We start from the raw sequence: 27,588 nt of genomic DNA, 5'->3' as shown, positions 1-27,588 counted from the left end.
GGGCCTCACCCACCCCAGTCCTCAGGGAGCCACCTGGTTTTATTGGGCAGTCATCCTACATGGCAGGGCTCCCACCAGCTACTGGTAAAATACCAACAGTGGTGGTAAAAGGCCCTTAAGTGGCCCCTTATTGCCCACTTAAGGGCCACAATTGGCCTCTGGGTGGGAAGGCCATCCTCGACCTTCTCCGCCTCCGACAAAATTTTATATTGTCGGGAAGGTGACAGGCACACCACCCCACACCCAAACCCCCCCTCCCCCCCAACCCCCACTGCCTTCCCTCACCCTTTTATGGGCTCCCCACCACTCTGCCTGTCCCTAGAGAGCTGATAAAATTCAGCCTAGGCTTTTCACAATGCCAGCATATCACTTCAGAAGATAATTAATATCATTGATGCCAGACAGTTTTGTGACAGACTGCCAGTAAAGTTTTTGTTTCATAGTTGGTCACCTTTCGAAGCATGTAGTAACAAGCTTTTGAAGTCCGTCAGAATGGTACAGCAGCTATGAAACAGTTAGTGAATGGGTTAAGCAGACAGACTTTTAAGTTAACTTCCTTTGATTCTTTGCAGTACTTTCAAATAAATGCTTCTCAGCTGGTTGATAGCTGCCAATCCCTGTTGGTTACAATTGTGGTTGAAGCAATTTTGCATATTCTTCCTTACAGGCTACATTTGATGCCACTAGTTTTAAAGCAGCTACAATGCTTGTTAGTTTTGAAATCATGTAAAAATATGCTAAAATATTGCCTTTTATGATTTGAAACATGACCATTCACCTTTTGTAATGCTGAAGTTATGCTTAAATATGGATTATCATCTTGGATAACGTCTTAATAATCGCTGAAAATAGAGACAATTCGCAAGAATCGCTTTCCCTTACATTGGTATTCTTGCGAATTGTCCTGATGAATGCAAGACGAAAAGATTCAACAAAATGCCAATATTTTCAGCAACACTCAAGTGCTGTACTACCAAATGACTGTTTAGCTTAATAATCATCAGAACGTGTATGTTTATTGTTATGACCAGGTGAGAAAGAGATCTAGGGTTCCCTTTCAGCCTTCACCTGGTCTTACTGTAACAGGGTTTTATTTTTAAACACACTGTTTTTAGCTCCCCCTTGGTGAATGCTTGTTCACCGCTTTCCAATTATCAGGCAACGAAACCAGCACAAACAGGCTCTCTTAGGTTTAAAGAAGAAAAGTGAAATTTTATTAAACTTAAACTCTAATTTGGTTAACGCCTATGGATGCACGACGCGCCCACGCTAGCATGCATACGCGATACTCAGGCAAATAGAGACAGAAAAGAGCAGAAGAAAAATAAAGTGGAAAAGTTTGAGGCAATATCTGAAGAGTTTTTGTTACAGGTCTTCGAGCTCACTGTAGAGTCCTTGCTTGGAGGTAGATCTTGCTTTTTGTTGGGGCCCAGTATTCTTCTTAAGTCTTGTTCACTGCAGGAGACTTTTCTTTCTTGAGGTTCATGTGTCTTCAGTGGATTCAGAAGCTGGTGAGAAAGCGATGGGAGCAGGCAGACAGACAGGAGGTCTTCTTCAGTCCAGGAGCATTCTGCTTTTCGCCAATTCAAACACTGTATGTCCAATTTAAAACTCTCAGTTCATAACTCTGCAACAGCCAGTTAGTCATGTGACTAACTGGTCTGACCACGTCTGTTTCGTGGATTGAATTGGAGCAGGGAGTAGCTCCTTTGTCTACTAGCACTGTCTATTAATATGTAAATGTTTTTCCAGCCAGGGGCCTGGCAACCCCTTGTCACAGGCCTTCTCTTCTTCCCAGCAGCAATTTGAAATTTAATTCCCATGTGGCAAAATTAATATGCCTCATTCTTTGCAGGTGGGGCCTGCATGACATTATTTATAAACAGTCATCTACCATTAAATCTAAAGGCCTTGAAATTCCCAATTTCCCAGCTTAAGGCAGAGGAAGCAGCAGTGGGCCTCAGCACCCTATCTTCCTCTCCAATTTCTGATGACTCCTGGCCACTATGATGCTAAGGTTATTTTGCAGTTCCAACAATCTTTTTCTCTTACTTTTGTCAAGCGAGCTCTGCTTCTCCACAAGATTACATAGAATTATGTAGAATATGCATCACAGAAACAGGCCATTTGGTCCAATCAGTTCCTGCTGGTGTTTATGTTCCAATCAGGCCTCCTCCCATTCTTCCTCATCTAACTCTATCAGCATAATCCTGTATTCCCTTCTCCCATATATGTTTATCTAACTTCCCCTTAAATGCATCTATTATTCGCCTTAACTACTCCCTGTGGTAGCGAGTTTAGCATTCTGACCATGCTCTGGGTAAAGAAGTTGCTTCCCAATTCCCTATTTGATTTCTTAGTGACTATCTTATATTGATGTCCTCTAGCTTTGCTCTTCCCCACAATTGAATAATCTTTCAAAATGTTTGTCATCCTTTATCTTGTGTGCAAATATTTGTATAATTGATCCAAGATCTGTGCAAAGAACACTTTCCTGCACACCATGAGCTGCTGATCTTAATACAGGCCCTCTGGCATTGCTATAAAAGCAGAAAATGCTGGAAACGCTCAGCAGGTCTGGCAGCATCTGTGGAGAGAAAACCCTTCCAACAGAAAGCCATCGCCCTGAAATGTTAACTCTGTTTCTCTCTCCAAAGATGCTGCCTGACCTCTGAGCATTTCCAGCAATTTCTGTTTTTATTTTAGATTTCCAGTATCTGCAGTATTTATGTTTATGTTGTGTAACCAGGCCTCAATTGGTGTGTCAAATGGCTCTTTACTATTACTTTGAGAAGGCACCTGGAGGTAAAATTTCCTATTCTTAGTGCCTGGGGCATATGCTGTTTCCCACATGCAGTGAAGAGGAAATTGGGATCGAAGAACCATTGCACCAGGTCTTGGTCCACATGTCACCCCAGAATTTCCAGGGGCTGTCCCAGACAATGGCTGGGATTTTGTTGAACTCCCAATGTCAAGCTCCATGGCGGGGGGGGTTGGCGGCGTGGTGAGGGTAGGGCCAGAAGATCGCAGCGGCCCGCCACGGAGCCCGATGCCGGGATTGCTGGGTCCTATGTGCCCAGCAGCCATGAGGGTCCGCGGTGAACCCTCCCCTCCCCCAACTTTAAATATTTAAATGAAGAAAATGAATACATTTAAATACCATTCACTGCGATCTTACTGGCTGTTTGGGATGCGACAGGCGGCTTTCATGCACCTTCACTTTCCCGTCCAGGGAAAGCTGGCACTACCGAGGTGGGGAAAGAGGGAACAGGGATCAGACCCGGAATGTCAGCCATCCAGCCGCTGGATGTCACGCAGTGCTATAATTCCCATCCGCCTGTTCAGAAAGGGAACATAGTGGAACATCAATTATTTGTGATATATACTGGAGGGAACACCCTGGCAGATAATGGAAATTGGCCAATAATTGGGAATGAGAAGAAGCATGTATGATTTTTCCTTTACATACTGTTTCATTTCAAATCTTTTATTATTAGTTTAGAGATACAGCACTGAAACAGGCCCTTCGGCCCACCGAGTCTGTGCCGACCATCAACCACCCATTTATACTAATCCTACACTAATTCCATATTCCTACCTGTCCCCACATTTTCCCTACCACCTACCTATACTAGGGGCAATTTATAATGGCCAATTAACCTTTCAACCAGCAAGTCTTTGGCATGTGGGAGGAAACCGGAGCACCCGGAGGAAACCCACGCAGACACAGGGAGAACTTGCAAACTCCACACAGGCAGTACCCAGAATTGAACCCGGGTCGCTGGAGCTGTGAGGCTGCGGTGCTAACCACTGCGCCACTGTGCCGCCCGCACAGGGATGCGACAGGCGGCTTAAATTAACAAAGCTTTGCAAAGAAATCGATGTAAAGAGAGCCATACAGAAGTTGCCCCTTCACTCCTCCAGCAGCTGCTCAGCATGCCTCTCTTTCTACATCTGGTTCTCTTGCATCCTTTTCCTCTCGTGACTATCTTCCAACTGCAGCCATTGATTTGCAGACTGACTGAGAAGTGCATCAGAGGTTCACCTGCCAGTTTAAGTCCCAGGGTTGCCACATCTCTCCACCTATCTGTTTAGACAATTGTTTCCTGTGCTAGCAATAATATAAACCCACTGCCACTAGCAGCATACAGAGCTTAGCATTTGTGTGTATAAAATAATAGTTTTAGTTCAAGGTCTGCTAATAATCAGTGGTTTTATTTAATGGAGGGCTAAAGAAAATCTGTGCTATGTCCCCTGCTACAATAAAAATCTACGCTGCATCCTGTGTTAGATTTCCAATGTTCAGAAGGAAATTACCAGCAGATGCAGCAATCAGCTGAGGCTACATCAAACTTTGTTTAACTTTGTCAACCTTTGTTTGATAACACTCGGGTGAAGTGCATTTCGATATTTTGTGATCTTAAAGGTACCATATAAATACGAGTTGTTGTTGTCTCATTTGTACTTTAGGAAATCTAATGATCCTTCAATTGTTAGCTCAGCAGTTATTAGAATATGTTTCACACTTTTAAAGATGGGGGTAAAGTACCACATATTGATCCAGGGGAATTCTGCTTGTGCAGTGACTAATTCTTGGGTCTGTTTCCAATGAAGTTTTTGGGCTGTTCTATAAGATTAGTCCTTATCGCAATAACTACATATTTACAGGTTCGGAAATGCAGGCCACTTGATATTTGTAATTAAGTCTTTTTTGTCACCAATTGTAAGATGTTTTTACTATTACATTGAATTAGTATATATGATTTATTTTATTGAAACAGCTAGAGATTTTTGAAGCGTTCAGGCTTTTAGGACCACGGGGGTTTTCGATGTCAGGTTCCAAAGGAAACCGAGGAATGCTTTTCCATTCCTCAGCTGATGAAAGAATCTCGGGAAGTCCCAAAGCAAGTGTAACTCAAAAGCAATTGAGTTGTTAAAATATTCTTTGTTTTACTCAAAGACCAATATGTTTGTATACATAATCCTCATAATATAATCCTTGTAATAGAAAAATATCATTTAAATTTCTGGATTTAAAACAGAGATTCCTCATTAGCCAGCTTCTGGACTGCCTGGTTTAAAAAGAAAAAAAATCATGACATTCACTCTTTTTTTTGTTTTGTCCCAGAGGGTGCATTTTTAGCAGCAGCTGTGCTGTATACAGTTGTGTAAGGTTTCAATATTTTCCCCCATGAGACGCTTGTATTCTTTTTCTCTCCCTCATCATTACTGATGTGACTGCTTTTGTAATGTTATTTATAACATATAGCTACCTGTTTTTTAACAGTAAACATGACTTGAATTTTGACTTCTGTTTCTCACTATGCAACATGATGCTTGATCACTTGCTTAATTGTTTTCCACTGAGTGCCTCAGTTTTCAGCAGAATTCAATTTCACCACAGGAGTGACTACCAGTATATTTCTATTTGTCAGTACTTGGAACATATATTTTAGTTTAGTAGACAACTGAACAATCTTATCAAGTCACTAATTACAGCAGGAGTGCCGTATAATTTTTTGTAATTTTGTTTAGTGAGCTTGAATTTCTAGAACTATTCTTGAATAAAAGGTAATATTTTATAACGTATGCATCTTGCATTGTGGCATATTACTGACATATGTTAATGTAAATTGAAGTTTGTTTAACTGAAATGTTCCACTATAAAAACCCCAAAGATTTAAAGCCTGTGAAGAAGGACTTTATACTTTGACTTTATAATTGACTACATGACTTATTTCCCAGTTAGTTTGAGTGATAATGTTTGCATGAAATTATATGGCTTGATGCTTTATAATGATGTGGAGACAAGACAATGAGGGCTATTTGTATCTTTGACATTCATCCTCGCAAATGTACTTACACCAGCAAGTCTGAGTTACCTTCTCAGACTGATTAATATCTAAAGTACTAACCGCTTATCTTCAATTTACTAAATTTCATCTAAGCAAGAATAAAAGTTTTGTTAAATGGATAATTTTTTTGTCACATACTGTTGTTTTAACAGTGGTAATTTACTATAATCCAGTGCATTTCTTCCCCCGATCTGTGTTATCTTTGGAGCGACACACAAAAGATTTTGAACCTTTTTTAAATGCAAGCCAGACAAAATTGAAGGTCAGAGATTAATGCTTCTCAAAATTATTCATAAAAAGGAAAATCTTATATAATGGGAAGGCTTATAGGTCAAGGCTGTCAGCCGTTCTGCATTGATTGTCTTTATCATTTCACAGAATCTACTTATTACATTGGCACAGAAAGAATAGATTTATAGGCTGAAGGTACATTGTCCTCAATGTTTAATATGTCCATATCCACCTAGATTGACAGTTTCCACAGAAGAGAATTCCCAAAGAGACCTAATGTTACTGGTGTCGGTGGATGGCATCACTTACTTCATGCTTCTGTTATTAAATTGATAACAAGATAACTCCTATGCTTTTCAGAGACATGGCAGGATTTACAACTGTTAACTCTCTCAGTAATAGTATTTCCCATTCTGGGGAGGGGCGGATACAGGGGACCTTAACATGTCCCAGATTTTTGGCTTACTGCAACAGCAAAAACAACTGAATTTGACAGACTGGCAAAGTGAAGTAAAATAATGTGCAATTGTGCCATCTTCAATTGCATTTTCACAATGTTCTTTTTGTCTGCTTCAGACATATATGAAAGTGCACTGAATGAATTTTTTGAAACCGTTTTCTTATCTTTTAATACAAGAAACTGCAGGATATACTTTCCTTTAAGTTTTATGAAAGCAAGTCTTCAACTTTTGGCCCTTTAATTTGTGCTATAATATTTAATCTGTTGCTGCACTGATTGTTTTCATAGGGAGGCATCTCCAGTGTGATTTAATATTTCTAGTTTATTATAGCAATTTTTACAAAAATTCAGAACTATAGGAATATGAAGACAATATTTATTTTAAAAAAAATCTTGATGTGCACAGTTCCATTTTTCAAACCTATAGTTAAGACTGATAGATTGAACATTTTTAGTTAGTTAGAATTTAATGGTTCCAAAAGAAAAATATTGCATTTCCTCATATTTGATTTTAATTTTAGCCCCTTCACAATATTTGAAGATCAGTCTCAAGCTTTTTATTTTCTCCAACTATCATTAAATAATGATAGGATACACATTTAGACTACACAGCCACATCACAAGTGGGTTATAAACGTTCTTCCGCCTAAGTGGATCAGATTTTATATTCAATGAAATACTGTATTGTCGCTTTGTTCATTCCACATGCATTAATTATATTTTTTTTAGTAATGATTTTCCCGTTAGTCCACATGGGCTGAAAACCTAGCCCCTGCTACCAGCCAGAGAGAGCTGTCAGTCCATTGTGGCAAAAAGATTGAAATGTGGTGGTTGAGGCATTTATGGAATCATCTGTTACATGCAGTCTTCTTGTACATTGTTGCTTCTGCCTTCATTTACATACTAACATCGTGTAATATCGATTATTAAACTTCACAAATATGCACATATTATTTGCCATAAACTTAAATTTTCATGAGCACCTTATGTAATAATACCGTGCAATAATAAAAATAGCAATGAAGAGCATGAAACAAATGAAAGGAGATTTGATTCATCAAAACATCCTTCCCGATCTCTGTAATCTCCTCCAGTCCCACAACCCTCTGAGATCTCTGCACTCCTCTAATTCTGGACTCTTAAGTATCCCCAATTTCAGTTACTCCACCATTGGTGGCCATGTCTTCCTAAACCTCTTCTCCTCTCTACCTCTCTTTTTTTTCTCCTTTTAAGACTCTGCTGTGAAAAGCCTGGCCCTTCCATCTCACTGATGTCTGTAAGTAAATACCTGTTTTTTTTTAGAAGCAGTGTTAAAACACACTTTACATGCAGCACTGTCACTTTGAGTATTATATAGTACTGTAAGTTTAGATGGGCTCTGTGATTACTCATCCATTTGAAAAGGAGTCCTCTAATCAAAAAAGTTTGCGAACCACTGTTATGGAGGATATTGCCCCCTGATGAAAACTGAAAAGAGTTTTCTCCCTGCAAGTGCTTCATTGTACGTCTTGCATTTCCAGGCACTGTTAGCTTCATTGGGTTCCATATAGCTGGAAACTTGTTTCTGGCAAGCCCCCTCACACCTTTTGATCGATCTGCCTGCAATTTCCCATTCGCAACCAACTTCAGTCATAGTGTTGAGTGGATGATCCATCTCGGCCTCCTCCTGAAGTCCCCACCATCACAGATGCCAGTCTTCGGCCATTTCGATTCACTCCACGTGATATAGCAAAGGCTATGGGCCCTGACAACATTCTGGCTGTAGTAATGAAGCTTTGTGGGTCAGAACTAGATGTGTCTCTAGCCAAGCTGTTCCAATACAACTACAACACTGGCATCTACCCGATAATGTGGAAAATTGCCCAGGTATGTCCTGTCCACAAAAAGCAGGATATATCCAATCCAGCCAATTACCACCACATCAGTCTACTCTCGATCATCAGCGAAGTGATGGAAGATGTCGTCGGCAGTGCTGCAGCGAGTAACTCACCTCCTGTCTCCCCAATGCCTGTCCTTATGCTTCAGCTATACAGGGCATTGGTGAGACCACATCTGGAGTACTGTGTACAGTACTGGTTTCCTTATTTAAGGAAGGATGTAACTGCGCTGGAGGCAGTACAGAGGAGGTTTACTAGACTAATACCTGGAATGGATGGGTTGTCGTACGAGGAAAGATTGGACAGGCTAGGCTTGTATCCGCTGGAATTTAGAAGAGTAAGAGGCAACTTGAATGAGACAAATAAGATCCTGAGGAGTCTTGACAGGGTGGATGTGGAAAGGATGTTTCCTCTTGTGGGAGAATCTAGAACTAGGGGTCCCTGTTTAAAAATCAGGGCTGCCCATTTAAGACAGAGATGAGGAGAAATTTTTTTCTCTCAGAGGGTCGTGAGTCTTTGGAATTTTCTTCCTCAAAAGGCAGTGGAAGCAGAGTCTTTGAATATTTTTAAGGCAGAGTTAGATAGATTCATGATAAGCAAGGGGGTGGAAGGTTATCAGGGTTAGGTGGAAATGTGGAGTAATCAGTTCAGCCGTGAATTTATTGAATGGCAGAACAGGCTCAAAGGGCTGAGTGGCCTACTCCTGCTCCTAATTCGTACTAATAAGCTGCATTCCAGCAGGGAGCTTGTCAATCATCAGAAGGAGCATGGCTGCTAGGAAGATTGAAAAAACAGTTGGGGCGATGACAGAACCTTGTTTAACTCCTGTCTTAACCTCAAAGGGGTCTGTAATGGATCCGTTGCTAAGGATCATCGCTCGCATATCATCATGAAGCAGGCGAAGGATGGTGACGCATTTTGGAGGACATCCATACTTCAACAGAATCTTCCAGAGTGCCTCACGATTTACAGAGTCGAAGGCCTTTGTCAAGTCAAAAATGCTATGTAGCGAGGTTGATGTTGTTCATGACATTTTTCTTGTAGTTGGCGAGCTGTGAAAATCCTATCAGCTGTGCCTCTTGATGGCCTAAACCCACACTGAGATTCAGGGAGTAGCTCTTCAGCAAGTGTAATGAGTCGGTTCAGAAGGGTTCTTGTAATGATCTTTCCTGCAGTGGAGAGCAGGGAAATGCCTCTGTAATTTCCACAGTTGTATTTGTCCCCTTTCTTGAAGATTGTCACTATCATAGCATCTTTGAGATCATTCGAGACTTCCTCTTCATTCTCGATCTGTAGGATGAGGACATGGAGCTGCCATGTTAGTTCCTCTCCTCCATGCTTAAAAATTTCAGCGGGGATTCCATCACCTCCTGCTGCTTTGTTGTTTTTCATTTGTGTGATGGCTTTCATCACCTCCATAGGCATTGGCAGAGTTCTGAGCTCATCTCTAACTGGATGTTGTGGGATGGAGTTGAAAACACTCTCATCAACAACTGATTCTTGATTGAAAAGTTTAGTTTAGTGATACAGCACTGAAACAGGCCCTTCGGCCCACCGAGTCTGTGCCGACCATCAACCACCCATTTATACTAATCCTACACTAATTCCATATTCCTACCACATCCCCACCTTCCCTATATTTCCCTACCACCTACCTATACTAGGGCAATTTATAATCGCCAATTAACCTATCAACCAGCAAGTCTTTGGCATGTGGGAGGAAACTGGAGCACCCAGAGGAAACCCACGCAGACACAGGGAGAACTTGCAAACTCCACACAGGCAGTCCCCAGAATTGAACCCAGGTCGCTGGAGCTGTGAGGCGGCGGTGCTAACCACTGCGCCACTGTGCCTGAAAAGGTCTTCCAAATTCTCCCTCCAATGGGCGATGACAGATTGCCTTTCCTCGATCAGATCTCCCCCATCCTTAGGCCTCAGAGGAGCTGGTCCTGGAGTACTTGGGCCATAAATGGTCTTTGCGGTAGTGAAGAAGCCACGAATATTATTCATGCCAGCGAGATGCTGAATTTCCTTTGCCTTGTCTGCCCACCAACTGTTCTTCATGTTGCGATTGCTCACTGTACCTCTGCCTCTGCTTGTTAGTAAGCCAGCTTCTTTTGCTTTGAGTTTGGGTCATTCTGCCAGGCATAGAACGCCTTGTGCTTGCGATCAATCAGCTCGTTGATATCCTGATCATTTTCATCAAACCAGTCCTAATGTTTCCTGACAGAAAATCCAGGTGTATCTTTGCAGGCATTGATGATTTTGGATGTAAGGACATCCCAAGTGGTGTGGACACTGTTCTTCTGTTCTTGATTGAAGTTTGAAAGTTTTTCCCTAAGGCATTGTTGGAATCAATCTCTTTTGATTGGATCCTTCAGAGCTTCGACGGTGATCTTTCGTGGACATCTCTTCTGTTGCAGCTGTCATTTGGGAGCCAGTTTCATGGACGTGATTGAACGAATAAGTTGGTGATCAGTTCAGCAGTCATCAGTTCCCGTCATTGCTCTGGTGGTGCGGACATCTTTGCAATTCCGAGCACGGATGATGACATAATCGGGTGCCAGTGTTTGGACCATGGATGTTGCCATGGCGTTTTGTATTTATTCTTCGAGTGGAACAGGGTATTGGTGATAATCAGCCCATGTTCTGCACATTTGGTGAGGAGAAGAATGCCGTTGGAGTTGACATTTCCAATTCCTTCTCTGCCAATGGTTGCATTCCAGATATTGGAATCACTTCCAACTCTGGTATTGAAGTCTCCGAGAGGAATAAGCCTGTCCTCCTTCAGAACCCCACAGAGAGCTTAGTCAAGTTTGGCATAGAAATTTTCCTTGGTTTCGTCATCAGCATCTAGAATTGGGGCATATGCACTGATCATGATGGCATATTGGCTTCTTGCCAGTTTGAGACGAAGAGTCATGAGGCGCTCATTGTTTCCAAGAGGGAATTCATGAAGCTGGTTGACAAGTTCATTCTTGATGGCAAATCCAACTCTGTGAATTCTGTGTCTTCTAATTTTCCCTTCCAGAAGAAAGTATAGCTGCCTCGATGTTCCTTGAGCTGTCCCTCTCCAGCTCACTGGGTCTCACTCAGAGTGGTGATGCCAACGTCATATCGCCACAGTTCTCAGGCGACAAACGCAGTGCGATGCTCCAGGCATTCAATCGTGGGTGTATCTATAAGGGTCCTGATGTTCCAGGTCCCAAACTGTACTACTTGTGTCTTTTGTGTGTTTCTATCGCAGAAGGTAGCCTCTGGACGTGGCTAATCCAGTCGGGGGAGGTGAGGCAGACTATGTTTAAGGCACTTTTTCTAGCCCCCTCCCCAATAAGGGGTGAGCAGAGTAGATCCTAAAGAGGATTGCTCAGTCACAGTTACAGCTGCCGAAAGGCACCCCTGCCTCATCCAAGTGCTAGACGGCCATCTTGTAACTGCCGCCTCCATGCCAGATCATGACTAGAAGCTTCCAGACAACACAGTCCTGCTCCCGTTGCCATTTCCTGGTCGCTGAAGGGCTTAGAGGGTGTCCTGTGAAAGGAAGATGCCTGTCCGTGACATCTTTTAATGTGGAGAAACTGTTGCATGCTAGCTTCCACAGATATCTTAACAGAATGACACCTTAATCCAATGGAAAGGAAACCAAGCCAATTGAGGGGTTTCATTCTGCTGCAGCCTTCGTCCACCAGAACAGCCATTGAGATATTTCAGATAGCACATTTTCCTCTGCTTTTTCTACCATTGAGGACTTGTTTGCCAGAGCCCCATCTGCTGAGTATTTCTAGGCTTCCTAATAGGCCTTCACAGTAACCGAAGTGGCCCAGGACATCAAGATCCTACTGTACTTCACCCTGTTTTGTTCGATCCTTTCTTACTCAATGCCCATGTTCTGTGGCAAGGACGAGGGGGTGGACTTTGGCTACAAGAGCAGGTCAGAGGCTGGGAATTCTGCGGTGCGTAACTCATTTCCTGACTCCCCAAAGCCTGTCCACCATTTACAAGGCACAAGTCAGGAGTGTGATGGAATACTCTCCCCTTGCCTGGATGGGTGCAGTTCCAACAACACTCAAGAAGCTCAACACCATCCAGGACAAAGCAGCCCATTTGATCAGCACCCCATCCATCACCTTAAAAATTCACTCTCTCAACCACCAGAGCACAGTGGCAGCTGTATATACCATTTAGAAGATGCACTGCAGCAACTTGCCAAGCTTCCTTTGACAGCACATTCCAAACCTCCACCACCTCGAAGGAGAAGGGCAGCCGACACATAGCAACACAACCACCTGCACGTTCACCTCCAAGCCACACACCATCCTGACGTGAAAATATATCGCTGTTCCTTCACTGTCATTGGATCAAAATCCTGGAACTCCCTTCCTAACAGCACCGTGGGTGTACCCGCAACAGATGGACTGCAGTGGTTCAAGAAGGTGGCTCACCAGCACCTTCTCAAGGGCAATTAGGGTTGGGCAACAAATGCTGGCCTGGTCAGCGGCGCCCATATCCCAAAAAAGAATATAAAAAGAAAAAATATGCTTCTGATAGTTGTGGCTCAAACCAGGTGCATGCATTTGCATAGTCATCCCTCTAATAGTAAAGTTTGGCTTAGTTTAATAGAATGAAGTGGAGAACAGAGGCGCAAAAAGAAAAAAAGATTTACTGAATTTACTAAGAGTATATCTGATGGAGGAGGAAGAACTTTTACATATGCTCTACTATGCGTACTGTAAAGTGTGCCCTGATAATAATGAAACAGTACACCATGTAAATTCTTCCCAGATCAATACTTTTTTTCTCTCTCTTGATCTTTGTCATGCATTTTGCAAAGTGAGTCTTTAGTGTTTTAAAGTTTTTTATTTGCCAGGCTTTTCAATCTGGATCATTGATGTGGGACCTCCACTTCTGGGGTTCTTATAAGTTTAGATATTTATGAATGTTCTTTGCAACTGTGGGTGGTTCTCTTTTCTGCATGGAAATAAACCTTGGCATTTAACAAACTGTCAATAATTTCAGTGACAAATTGGGAAACTTTATACTGTGTGTCCATGCATATGTTTTTTTTCATAGTTTACCACCTCTGTATTGTAGGAAAAATTAATTTCCCCAAGTCAAATGAGTCACTTCCAATATTTAACGCTGTAGAATTCACTGAACTGCAGGTTAGCGTTTTCACGTTTAATAATTGCTTGAAACCAGTTGAAAATACTTCATCATGGCTTTGCTCCTCCCTCCTTTTGAATTTCTTGCTACAAGTTCTCTTCCATTCCCGCAGTTGAATTATTGTTGCAGATCCCACAATATCCAATTACGGGGAGGAAAATAATTGATTATAAAATCTTCAGAAGCACAGGTTGCTAGCCAGCAATCTTTTTGTGGCATCCTTGCATTCATCTCTAGACCTGAAACTGAAACTGAAATCAGACCCCAAAGAACAACTCCTTGGCAGACACAAGGGCAATTCTCCAAACCCACGTAGGTTATTAATATGAACTATGAGATGTTACAGGTTAATGTCAGTTTCCTTGACTGAAATCATAGTTCCTTTATCATGAATCAGTCAGTCTTGCCATGCCTGTTTGAACAAAGGTATTAAATGGTCGGCTCCTTGGGGATTGTAGTTCTGCACCTGCTTGATTATGATGTTTTTTTTAAGAGCAACACATGCCATTCAGTGTGTATCCAATACAGGGAGATTTCTGTTACTGCAGCACAGAATTTCCAAAAATTATGCATAAGTGACACATGCCATGTTCTTCCACAAAGCTGGAATTTCCTGGGTCCTTCTGAGTCGTTTTGCTGTACCCTCACCAAGGCAGTAAGTAATGAATTTTCACAGCTCCCCATGAAATCAACAGTGATCGCAAATTTGCTGCTTTGATCACCGTTGCTACTTCGACTGAACCAGAACGGTGCTGGTGACCTGGCAGTGGCATGATTTATATTGAAGAAAAATAACTACAACATATTGTTTGGAACTTCAACAAGCTCAAAAAGGCACTGGCTTAGTTAAGTGTTAAACTAACTTCATGGCAATATATTCAGTAGAATAAACACAAAATTATCAATAAATGTCGGAAAGGCTAATTGCAATCAGAGATAGTACGATCAACTTTAGGTTTTCAATTGTCAATTTCTCCACGACTGGAAAATAGTGATGGAGGACTTTCTTTCTCCCTCCCCTCCCCAGCACAAAATTTGCCAAACTCTCTTTTGGTAGATACATTAATGTCTGCCGTGGAACAAAGTACATGGTGTAGAATGCACAGTCCGAGTTGGAGATACTGGTTAGGCAGTAGGTCTCCATAAATCTCTTAGGGGGAGTTGGTGGTGTAGTGGTAATGTCACTGACCCAGTAATCCAGAGGCCCATGCTAATGCCCTGGTGGCATGGATTCAAATCCCACCACAGCAGCTGGTGGAATTTAAATTCAGTTAATTAAGAAAATATGGAATTGAAAGCTAGTCTCAGTAATGGTGCCATGAAGCTATCATTTGATTGTTATAAAAACCCATCTGGTTCACTAATGTCATCTTGGGAAGGAAATCTACTGTCCTTACCTGGTCTGGCCTACATGTGACTCCAGACCCACGGCAATGTGGTTGACTCTTAACTGCCCTCTGAAATGGCCTAGCAAGCCACTCAATGTCAAGGGCAATTAGGAATGGACAATAAATGCTGGCCTTGCCAATGACACCCACATCCCATGAAAGAATTTTTAAAAACTCCTCGAATTTGGGAATCTGGATTTCGATAAAGTTTTTAGACACCGGCTGGCATCTCCCTTTGATATTTTTGATCATTCAAGAACTTTTCCTCAGCATTCTTCGGAAGGATGGCAAGGGTTCCATGGGCCACTTGGTACACCTGTCAGTCTTGTTATCTAGGATGATGCAGCCAAACCTGGCAAGCATACAATAGGCCCACTGGCTATCAGAAGAATATCCCCCCAGAGTCTCCCCTCTGACTCCAGATACCATAAACATCAACCCCAACACCAAGAAGACAACAGTAGCAGCAACACCTAGCATTTATCTAATACTGTTAATGTAGCGCATCGTCCCAAGGTGTTTCACGGGAACATTATTAAACTAAATTTGACACCGATCTCCATAAGGAAATAGGGAAATAAAAACTTGGTCAAAGAGGTAGATTTAAAGAAGAGAGAGGTGGAGAGGTTTAGGGAGGCAATTCCAGAGCTTAGGGCCTAGACACCTGAAGGCATGGCTGCCAATAGTAACGTGAAGAAAACTGGGAATAGAAGGAGTACAAAGACTTCAGAGGTTGTAGAGCTGGAGGAGGTTACAGAGATAAGGAGGGAGAGGCCATGGAGGGATTTGAAAACAGGGATGAGAATTTTAAAATTGAGGTGTTGCCAGACCAAGAGCCCAGGTCAGTCAGTAAGCACAGATGTGATAGGTAAATGAGACTTGGTGAGAGTTAGAGTATGGGCAGCAAAGTTTTGGCTGAGCACATGTTTACAGAGGGTGCAAGGGCTGACCAGGCCACCACTAGCCCTGTTCTAAGGGTTATTATTGACAGGTTTCATTCTGAGGTACCAGTTTCATAAGAAACTAGGTAACTGTCACCAAATTAAACAAAAATTAACTATCACTAAAACTCTACAACCCAACTAAAATAAAACAGCTTTATACAGAAGCTATTAAAAATTCTGAAAGTATTGTGATATTTGTAGCAATTTTGTTATTAGGCAATCTGTCTAGTTCAAGAATTACAGTAGGTGGAATTTGCAGCTCAGACTAAGCAGTGCTTTGAAATAAGAAAAGAAAAAGCTGGAGATGCAGCAGCAAGTCAGACAGCAGTGAGGTCTGATGAAGGAGCCCAAAGGAAATATTTTATTCTTCCTCTTTCAGATGCTCTCCATTATTTTCTGTTTTTTTTTCAGATTTCCTGCATGCATGATATTTTATCTCAAAAATACTCTCTGATGTATATATTTGTTTCATACTTGGAATGATGGATATATACTTTATCCCCTCACATTATAAGGGTGTAATGGGTTCGGGTGGGCAGGACAAGTGGGAAATGCACCCACTTTCAGAAATTTCAGACCAGCGATATTTTAAGCCCTTGGCCTCTTCTACATGAGGCAGAAAGTGGCAGCTGGCAGGAGATAAAGTTTGGGCAGCTCAGATGCCACCTGCTGGCATTAAGGAAAGGAAAAATTTGCAGCACAATGGGGAAACAGCAGAAAGTGGGACTAATTGGATAGCTCCATCAAATAGCTGGCACAGGCACGATGGACCAAGCAGCCTCCTTCTGTGCTGGACGATTCTAAATTAGATCAACTTGAACCCGAGCTGGTGCCAGTTTTGCTTCTTGTGACCCTAGGGAAGGAAATCAAACTCTTATACCCAGTTCTAATTTAAGATTTTGAGTTACAATTTGAAAAAAGGTCAAAAGTGACCAGTATTCTTTACTGCAGTCAGAAGAATGCTGAGCACTCACTTCGCAGATTTAGCAGGTTAGCCTCAAGGGCAGTAATCACTTCAGAAAACAGTAAGGTTAGCTATTTGGAGGGTGAGTTATACTGCAATATGGAAGATAAAAATTACCCACGCCCACAGAACAAAGCAGAGGAATTGGAACGTTGATTTAAAGGCAGTGGAAATAATTAATTTGCAGTGCATAGGGAAATTGACCAAGTGAGCAAATAAAGTGAGTCACATCACCAAAACAGAACTATCTATCTGCTAAGTCAAATCTGATTGTTTTATTTATCGTATTAAACTCAATGACTGCGCAATGCTGTTGGAATGCACACGGCATATTTACAAAGAGTGCATTTGCAATAACAATGATATCTAGTCTTTTTTTGGTATCAGGGACTGAAGGCAAAATAATGGCAGTGAATTAGGAGTCAGCCGTGGCTCACTAGTAGCATTTTCTCTTCTGAGTCAGAAGGTTGCAAGTTCATAGAATCATAGAATGGTTACAGCACAGAAGGAGGCCATTATGCCCGTCATGTCCATGCTGGCTCTCTGCAAAAGCAACTCAGCTCGTCCCACTCCCCTGCCTTTTCCCCATAGCCCTGCAAATTTTCTCTGTTCAAATAATTATGCAATTCTCTTTTGAACAACACAATTGAATCTGCCTCCACCACGTTCTCAAACATTGCATTCCAGATCCTAACCACTTTGCTGCATAAAAGAATTTTCCCTCATATCGCCTTTGGTTCTTTTGCTATTCACTTTAAATCAGTGTCTTCTGGTTCTCCACCCATCTGCCAATGGGAACAGCTTATCCCTATCTACTCTGTCCAGGCCCCTCATAATTTTGAACACCTCTATCAAATCTCCTCTCAACCTTCTCTAAGGAGAACAGCCACAGCTTTGCCAATTTATCCATGCAGCTCAAGTCCTTCATCACTGGAACTATTCTCATAAATCTTTTCTGCACCGTCTCTTATGCCTTCACATTCTTCCAAAACTGTGGTGCCCAGAATTGGGCACAGTACTCCAGTTGAGGTCGAACATGTTTTATAAAGGTTCACCGTAACGTTCTTGCTTTTGTACTCTGTGTTTCTATAAGTCCCAGGATTCTGTATACCTGATTAACCACTTTCTCAATCTGTCCTGCCACCTTCAATGATTTGTACACGTGTATCCCCCAGCTCCCTCTGCTTCTTCACCCCCATTAGAACTGTATCCTTTATTTTACATTGCCTCTCCTCGTTACTTCACACTTTTCCGCATTAAATTTCATCTGCCACTTGTCTGCCTATTCCACGGGCCTGTCTCTGTCCTTTGAAGTCTATCACTACCCTTCTCACAGTTCACAATACTTCCAAGTTTTGTGTAAACCGCAAATTTTGAAATTGTGCCCTGCACACCCAAGTCTCGGTAATTAATATGGAACCAAAAAAACAGTGGTCCTAATACCGACCCCTGGGGAACCCCACAATATACCATCCTCCAGTCCGCAAAACATCCATTCACCATTACTCTGTGTTTCCTTTCATTCAGCCAACTTCGTATCCATGCTGCTACTGTCCCTTTTATTCCATGGGCTTTAACTTTGCTGACAAGCCTGTTATGTGGCACTTTATCAAACTCCTTTTGGAAGTCTGAAATAAAAACAGAAAGTGCTGGAAATACTCAGCAGATCTGGCAGCATCTGTGGAGAGAGAAGCAGAGTTAGCATTTCAGGTCTGTGACCTTTCATCTCTCTCCACAGATGCTGCCAGACCTGCTGTGTATTTCCAGCACATTCTGTTTTTATTTCCGATTTCCAGCATCCGCAGTACTTTGCTTTTACGTTTTGGAAGACCATGTACACCACATCAACTGCATTACCCGCACCAACCCATTCTGTTACTTCATTAAAAAACTCAAGCAAGTTAGTTAACATGATTTGCCCTTAATAAATCCATGCTGGCTTTCCTTAATTAATTCACTTTTGTCCAAGTGACTGTTAATTTTGTCCTGGATTATCATTTTTTATTTTATTTTATTTACAGATACAGCACTGAAACAGGCCCTTCGGCCCACTGAGTCTGTGACGACCAACAACCACCCATTTATACTAATCCTACATTAATCCCATATTCCTACCACATCCCCACCTTCCCCAACCTACACTAGGGGCAATTTACAGTGGTCAATTTACCTATCAACCTGCAAGTCTTTGGCTGTGGGAAGAAACCGGAGCACCCGGCGGAAACCCACGCAGTCACAGGGAGAACTTGCAAACTCCGCACAGGCAGTACCCAGAATTGAACCCAGGTCGCTGGAGCTGTGAGGCTGCGGTGCTAACCACTGCACCACTGTGCCGCCCGCTTTCCAAAAGCTTTCCCACCACCAAGGTTAAACTGACAAGCCTGTAGCTGCTGGGCTTATCTTTATACCCTTTTTGAACAAAGTGTAACATTTGCAGTTCTCCAGTCCTCTGGCACCATTCCTGTGTCTAAGGTGAATTGGACGATTATGGCCAGTGCCTCTGCAATTTCCACCCTTACTTCCCTCAGTATCCTCGGCTGCATCTGATCTAGTCCTGGTGACTTATCAACTTTAAGTACAGCCAGCCTTTCTAATACTTCCTTATTATCAATATTTAATCCATTCAGTATCTCAATTACCTCCTCTTTCACTGTGACTTTGGCAGCATCTTCTTCCTTGGTAAAGACTGGTGCAAAGTATTCATTTAGTGCCTCAGCCACGCCCTCTGCCTCCGTGCATAATCCTCCTTTATGGCCCTTAATTGGCCCCACTGCTCCTGTTACCTCCCTATTTACCTATTTATATGACTTTTGGATTCCCTTTTATCTTAGCTACCCATCTCTTCTCATACTCTTTTTTTGCTTCTCTTATTTCTTTTCTCACTTCCCTTCTAAACTTTCTATATTCTAGAAGAACAAAGGCAGCAGACGAATGGGAATGCTATCACCTGTAAGTTCCCCTCTAAGCCACACACCATCCTGACTTGGAGCCATATCGCCGTTGCTTCACTGTCTTTGGGTCAAAATCCTGAAGCTTCCTTCCTAACAGCACTGTGGGTGTATCTACACCACACAGACTGCAGTGGTTCAAGAAGGCGGCTCACCACCACCACCTCAAGGGGCAATTAAAAATGGACAACAAATCTAGCCTTACCTGCAATGTTCACATCCCATGAATGAATAATAATAAACAAATTGAGAAATTTTATTCTTGCACCATTAGTAAATAATAGATCCAGCTAAGATTGAACACTGTTCGTAACAAGTTAATTATATATAATGAGACTTTGGAGATAGCAATTGGCTTAGTGTCAAAATTATGTACTAGTTTTAATTGGTTATGTGCTGTATTCCCCATGAGAAGAGTCTGAAAAATAATTTGATCTTAAACTGTTATCAATAATGGTATTATCAATTTCTCAAACATGTTTGACTGTCAGGTGTACACTGAAGAGAATAACATACTTCATCATACTGGTAGATAAATACACATAAACCATTGAGTGTTTCTGACTAGACATTTACAGTAGTACTATTTACTTGCAGTAAATAGTGATAATACAATTGCATGGGATCCCTGGCCTCATTTTGTAAAATATTTTTCATTATGAAAGTGTTTCACATTTCTTGTAAGAGATGTGTTTACATATAATATAATACAGTACATCCACACGCTATGAGCAACAATAGATCAATTTCTGGGATGTATGTCAGAATAATGCATATTTTTTGTTTTTAATGTAGCTTCAATAATATCAGTAATTACCATTTGTGGGGTACTGTTTCAGCCTTAAAAGTATATTTAATACCATACAGCCTGAGCCCATTCTGAAATATGCAGCTATTCATTGAAAAAAACCCTGAAAAGGAGATTTACAAAGCTACAGAATATATCTGTTTGGTATAAAGTAATCTTTTCTCAGATGTTTTTAAACACTGCTGTAACAGATATTTAACCAAATTTCTTTCTGATTAGATTATTATTGCCAGCCTCATGTGTACTTACAACAAGAATGATTGGACAGACCTTGCAAAAATGGCAGAGGTATGTATTTTGTTTATGCATTTTCTATTCTGCAGAGTTGCTTTTAACAGTTTTACTGAACTTCACATTGTGTTTTTGGGGTGGGCGGGGGGAATGAATTAATTATACATAAACTACAAGCATGTTGCACTTCCATCAGTAAGAGGCAATATTATATGCAGTTTTGTTTTATAATACTGACCCATCAAAATTAATTGGATTTTAATGTAGGACACTTAATTCAATCACAGGATGTCGGCATTATTGGCAAGGCTGCCTTTACCCATTCCTAGTTGCCTCCAAATGCGGAGGAGCTATTTCTTGAAACATACGCAGTCCGGCTGATATTCTTTTGCTTGCTAAGCCACTACAGAGAGTGGTTAAGAGAGTCAACCACTGCAGTCAGACCAGATATGGACAATAGGTTTCATTCCCAAAAGAACATTAGTAAATCAGTTAGGTTTTTCCAACAATCCGACAGTTATAAATTATACCAACTTTTTATTTCCTTTTTTGTTAAATTGAATTTAAGTTTTCCAACTTTCTGACAGATAATGGTCCTGAAATTTTAAGGATCATCATTTTGAGAATATCTTATCTGTCATACAGAAGCACCAAATATGACCCAATATAATCCAACCAGATCTGGTGATGAATGGCAATGCCGGTTGCGCTCCATTAACATTCAAAGCTGTGTCCCTTGGACTTAAGGAAGTGAAGATAGAGGCCATAACATGGGAAGTGACCAGGGTGGGAGAGAGTGAGGGTTTTACTGAAGACAAGGGCATCAAAGGTGGAAATGAGGATTTATTAAGTAGATAGGTACCTGCAGAAGTATTGTGGCGAATGGAGGGTCAAAGGTTAGACAGGATTTTGAAAGTCCCATTTTAATGGTTGAATCTTATTCTCCCGCCACTGGGAGTGGCAGTGGGTGAAAAAATAGCCCCCACACAAAGGCCACGCACCGCTATGCCACCGTGCGGCGTCTCATTTCCATACGCAGGGTGGGTCCACCGCCCCCTTCAATCATGTGGCGGGGGCGGGCTCTGTGACTCCAGCAACGACATCAGCTGTCTCTGCGCAGGCGCTGGCCAATTTTTAAAGGTCAGACCTGCACAAAGAGTACAAAGTTCAATTCCAGAACCCCCCCCCCCCCCACCTCGACTATACTGTACATAAATGTGTGACTGCTCCCCTCTCCCAATACACAGAAAAGAAATTTAGTCCCATTTCCCCCCCACCCCAAAAACACTTAAATTGAATAATTGACCTCTCCCCTACAACTGCACAAAGTGCAGTGGCCACCCCTTCCCCCCGCCCCCACCGTACATCAGAAATGCAGAGTTCACCCTGTCTCCCACTCTCACCACCGCACCCCCCCCACCCCCGCACCCCCCAAATACACTAAAAATCCAAATTTTCCCCCTTCCCCACATTGGTGGCGCCAGCTTTCCCTGGACGGGAAAGTGAAGGCGTGTGAGTGTTGGCCGTTGCACAGAGGATCGCGGACAACCGGTAAGATCGCGAGGAATGGTATATTAATTTATTCATATCCTTTATTTCAATATTAAAAGTTGAGTCCCTTCGCCCGAGCAGCAGGGCAGTAGGGGCCGCCACGGAGCCTCGCCGCTGCCAGGAACATCGGGCACCGCAATCCCAGCATCGGGCTCTGTGGCGGGCCGCTGCGATCTTCCAGTCCACCACCCCCACCCACCCCCCACTTCAGAGCCTGATGTTGGGAGCTCAACAAAATTCAACCCTAAGTGTCTTGAGGTATAGCATTTTTCAGGGGAGAATACTGAAGAAAGTGAGGTTGGAAGGTTGATGTGGGATACAAGGAAGTAATCAGGGATGGCCTTGTCTGCGATTGAAACAATGGGAATAGAGAGATTGGGTGAGATGACAGGGTCTAGGGGATGGCTGTGCATGTGGATAGAGTTTATATGGAGGGAGAGATTAAGGGAGTCCAGCCATTAGGTTTCCTTTCTAATGTAAGTAGGATTAAAATAAAATTAAGTTCATTGTTCTCCTGTGATGTGCATCTGATCATATTAATGTGAAATAGTAAGTGATTGATTTCCTATGTTTTATTTCTTGTTATCACATTACTCATGGAGGTACAAATCCTTAGGCTATTAACAGAGGCGGGTGTTTCAAAAACCTAGAATATCAGCTTTATCTTCCTGTAGTTACATCTATTAACTGCATATTCTCATAATAATCTTTAAAATTGCTCGCCATTTTTCTGTGAACCTTGCACACTGTAGTACAAAATCTCAGATTTAAAAGGATTTACCGAAGGGAAATTAAATTAAACATTATTAATAATTGCTTTTGTGATCTTAAGCTCGAGATCCATTTTAAACCTGTTTGGTCCAATTGACCATGAAATCTGTAGCTGAATTCTGGCTTAACATGAGCTTTACTGTCTAAATGCTGACTATGATGAATGACTTTATCATGCAGCATGTTCCTTTGCTTTCTGTAAAGTGTAAAACTCTGATTATTTTTCACTTCCCCAATGGCTATCAGTTTGAGAAAAATCATAATTCTACACTCAAGCTCACATGAACAGCTTTATAGAGGTAGAATATTTGTTTAATTCCTTGTTCAGATGTATTTTAAAATTATTTTAACACAGACATTTTTGGCAGTTCAGACACACAGGCCTAGAAATTCATTGGCGTTGCACCTGTTTTTCAGGCGAGAAATGGTCAGCTATATATGGCGGGCGGTATGCACTTGCTCATTCTGTGGCAGAAGTACGCTGCTCGCTATATTGATTCAGGGTGCTTCTTAGGTGTCCGGACAGCATACAGGAATACTGCCATCAAGGGACACTTGCTCACAAATAATCAGCCTGCTGACATTTGGGGCTGAATTTTCTGGTGGGCGTCAAGACCGTATGCGGGTCATGACCCTGATTGGGTTCTAGTCCTGCCAGCTCACACAATCTTCCCAGAGGTGGCCAATTAACAGGCTGCCCCCAAGAGCCCCAGGGGGCTATGCAGGCATAAGGACCAGTCAGAGCGCCTGAGACTGTGGGCGGCCAGCAGCCCCAATGCGAGAGGTGGGCTTTGCCGAATTAGGTGGGGATCTACCAGGCTGCCTCAAGATGGACGTGTCCTCTGAAGACTTCTAAAATTGTTAAGATTATGTGTGACCACAGCTGCCAGGCCATGAGTGTGGAGTCTGCCTCTAGAGAACTGACAGGCTCCGCACACGGTGGGAAAATCCCGCCTCCATCAGAAAATGGCCCCTAATTGGGCCCTTAAGTGGTTAATTGTCTTCCCGCCTTGTTGGGGCGGGCTGCTGACTTTCATTCCCACCCACCCCTGGGAAGTTCTCCTGAAGGTAGGAATGTGTTGGGGAGCCATTCCGACACGGCTCCCTCCTATTTCCCTCGCCCACTCTGCTTCCAATCCTGTCTCCATGGGGCTGGCAAAATTTAGCCCATGGCTTCTAATCTTGTAACTGCTTTGACCCAAGTGGTACAAGAGCTGATTACCAGAGGAGATGTTTATCCTGTAGGTAGCTCTGTTCTCTAGCTTCTAAGATTGGTATTTCATTCTAAGGTATACTTTTATGTTGCCCCTTTCCAAATAGAGGGCTGGCAGCTCAGTAGTATCAGCAGTGACCCCGGGAGTGGTGGTCACTACCAGTACTATACCAAGCCTGGGACCAGGCTCAGCACTGGAGCCCTGGACCCAAGTTAAGTGAGGTGGGGTCACCGGAGCCAGTCTGGCAGGCCCTGGAAATGGTGGGGTGGGTAGGTTGCCATTGAGGGTGGGGGGGAGTTAACAGAAGAGTGGTATTTTCCACCGGGGCTCTCCGTGGGCCACAGGTTGCCCACGGAGGAAGCCTTCTCCAAAACCTGCAAGGAGGCTGCCTTGTTTCACTGGTGATCTCCCCACGTGACGGAGTCCCTCCTGCCGCTGGTTTAATTCCAGCGGCGGCGGGAAGAGGCCCTTAAGTGGCTAGTGATTGGTCACTTAAGGGCCTCAAATGGTCTCTGGACAGGAAGACCGTCTTCGGCCTTCCCCACCTCCAACTTAATTGCGGTGCGACGGGAAGGCAATGGGCCCTCCGTCCCCTATCTTCCATCGCAATTTTGTGGGGCTCCCGCCTCCTGGCCCACCTCCTGGGGGCCCATTAAATTCTGCCCACTGTGTGAGCAGCTCCTTCCCGATCAAACCATATATAGTTTTTGAAAGAAAAATGTACTGAAAATTAGTATTTTATTTTGTGGAGCAACATTTAAGTTAAATGAAATCATTGGTCTTTACTAAAGGAAAAATTTATTACAAAGTGTTTTTTTAAAATATATTAGGATCATCGTATTTGTAATAGTGTTTAATAGAATTCAAAATTATTTTCCTTAACTGATTCGCACTTGATTTTTAAAAATTCAGTCCATTATAGTTTAGTGTATTTTCGAAGAAATATGACAATCGTGGGGTGCCAATAAACCATATGCTTTTTGACCGTGAACTCTGCATGCATCAACAATGTGTAGTCAAAACTACAAAATCCTTAAATAGAATATAAAACTGGCTCTTTGTTCAAACTTCCCATCAAATCGAGGTGCATGAGGCTAGCTGCTAAATCTTTCTGTCTATACGAAAGATCTAATTACTTCCGTGGTATGTTGATGTGAGTTGCTGTTTTAAGAAAAATAATTAGGGGTCTTGGATATGCAGTCTTGTAGTCCACGTAAATTCTTCATCCTTCATAGGATTCTGGTGCAGATGCCTTGGAATTAAACTTGTCCTGTCCACACGGCATGGGAGAAAGAGGAATGGGCCTGGCCTGCGGACAGGTAATACATCAACTTTAATCACTTTTGCATTCCATCGAAACCATATGCGGCTGTTCTGCCAAACTTCTACCATAATTTCGGCGCGAGTCCTGAATTCGGCTCAGGAACGGGATACATTAGGTCAAGGCTTTGTACTGCAGTTCCTGGAGTGACTTGTAGGGGGAAGAGCTACCACTTACCCCTTACATGACCATCAACAGAAGAGAGGAGGCACAGTCAGTTCACTGAACTTTTAACAAAAATTACAATTCAATGTGACCCCTTTGCAGGAGAGAGGGGAACCATCATAACCTCTCACAATCCAGCATGCCACCTTCACCAGACTTTCTGGCATGATGCCTATAGCTGGCATGCGTAATGGCACCGATGCCTACTATTGGCATTTAAAGAAGAGAATGCCCCTCAACTGCATGAGCTTTAGCCAGGTCACCAGAGGAGGCCCCAAGTAGTCGTCTCCTGGCACTTAGGCCAAATTTGAGGCCTGGTTCTTTTATATCAATTATTTGTTTACTTCAAAACAATCTTTTGTAAGGAGTAAGACCAGATGTACCATTCCTCTGCTTCCCTAGTTAGTTATTTATGGTTGGTTTTGATGTCACTTAAAATTCAGACTGAAATGCACATGAACAGTTATTTTAGATACATTTTCTACGTTGAACAGCATAACATTTACCAGAATGCTTAAGAAAAATACTAGTTAAGATTGATGAAGGCATAATATTTAGTTTTATCATGTGTTACACTAGGAACTACTTTTGTCCCTGGTTTTAAATTTAAGAACAAGTATTTTGCATTATGAAAATAAAATCGCAGTTATTATGCCCTTTTATTAAAGTTTTGGGCCTGATTTGAATGTATTTAGATGAATGATAATCGCATATGCAGTCTTGTAGTGCATTGGCGATCTCCCCACGTGGCAGAGAAGGCTGCAGTTACTAGTAATCTATTCCTTGTATTATCTGTAGGCAGAAACTAGTTATTCCAGTCAATAACCTCCATTACTTGAAGTGAGCTCTCACACCTCCATTGCTGAATCTGCCTCTAAGAGACTCAGTGGTAGATTTTGCCTGGCAGCTGCCTGATGGCCTAGATAGCAGGTTCAGCCCACTTTTAGGACCAGGCCTCATTGATATAGGATCAGTGGGCTGTGGGCAGAAAACAAATTCCCTGGGGGAGCCCACAGCCTCTGAGCCATGTGACATCAGGTGCCGTGGCTGGCCTTTGGGCTGGAAGAACGTAGGTGAGGGGAAACTGGTGCTCAGGAGGAGGAAGGACCAAGTGTGGCATCAGTCCAGGTTGATCGTCTCTCTTCCTGGTCCCACAAAAATAAATTAAAACTGACCTGTTCATTGCCTGGAGCATCAGCTGATACTGGTCATAGCATGAGCATGGGCTCCTCCCATTGTAATATTACTTGTTCCTTTTGTATGTGAATTATTGTAAGATTCACAGGACTCCAAGTTATGTGCAAAGAATATGTGGGTTATTATTATAACGTAACTGGAACATAGACGTATATACAGCTACTACAGGAACCACATCTACAGACATCTCACTCTGTCGGGCTACATCCCAACTCCCTGGTCATGTATGATATGACATCACTTCCTCCGGTGACCTTCACTTACAGTTTCTTAAGGTGTTCCTCTTAAGGTCGTCCCATGACACCCAGTACTGTTCTAGAATGGAAATGGGGTCCTACCAGCGTCCTCAGACCTCATAGAGAGATACAGCACTGAAATAGGCCCTTTGAGTCTGTGCCGACCAACAACCACCCATTTATACTAATCCTACATTAATCCCATATTCCCTACCACGTCCCCACCATTCTCCTACCTACACTAGGGGCAATTTACAATGGCCA

General features: G+C 42.5%; 1 protein-coding gene across 3 annotated transcripts in view; it reads left to right on the top strand.

Annotated features, from left to right (window-relative positions):
* The window catches only part of LOC137372719 (dihydropyrimidine dehydrogenase [NADP(+)]-like), an 823,566-nt gene that overhangs the window by 615,003 nt on the left and 180,975 nt on the right, over nucleotides 1-27,588 (top strand). For all 3 annotated transcript variants that reach the window (XM_068036861.1, XM_068036859.1, XM_068036862.1), the window contains exons 15-16: nucleotides 20,858-20,926; nucleotides 25,641-25,724. In XM_068036861.1, the coding sequence (XP_067892962.1) occupies nucleotides 20,858-20,926; nucleotides 25,641-25,724 (153 nt within the window). The remainder of the gene's footprint in view (nucleotides 1-20,857; nucleotides 20,927-25,640; nucleotides 25,725-27,588) is intronic.

This window comes from Heterodontus francisci, chromosome 8 (assembly GCF_036365525.1).
Source record: "Heterodontus francisci isolate sHetFra1 chromosome 8, sHetFra1.hap1, whole genome shotgun sequence".
Taxonomy (NCBI): Eukaryota; Metazoa; Chordata; class Chondrichthyes; order Heterodontiformes; family Heterodontidae; genus Heterodontus; species Heterodontus francisci.
The sequence above is the reverse complement of the archived record's forward strand: the minus strand, read 5'-3'. Positions and strand labels throughout refer to the sequence as shown.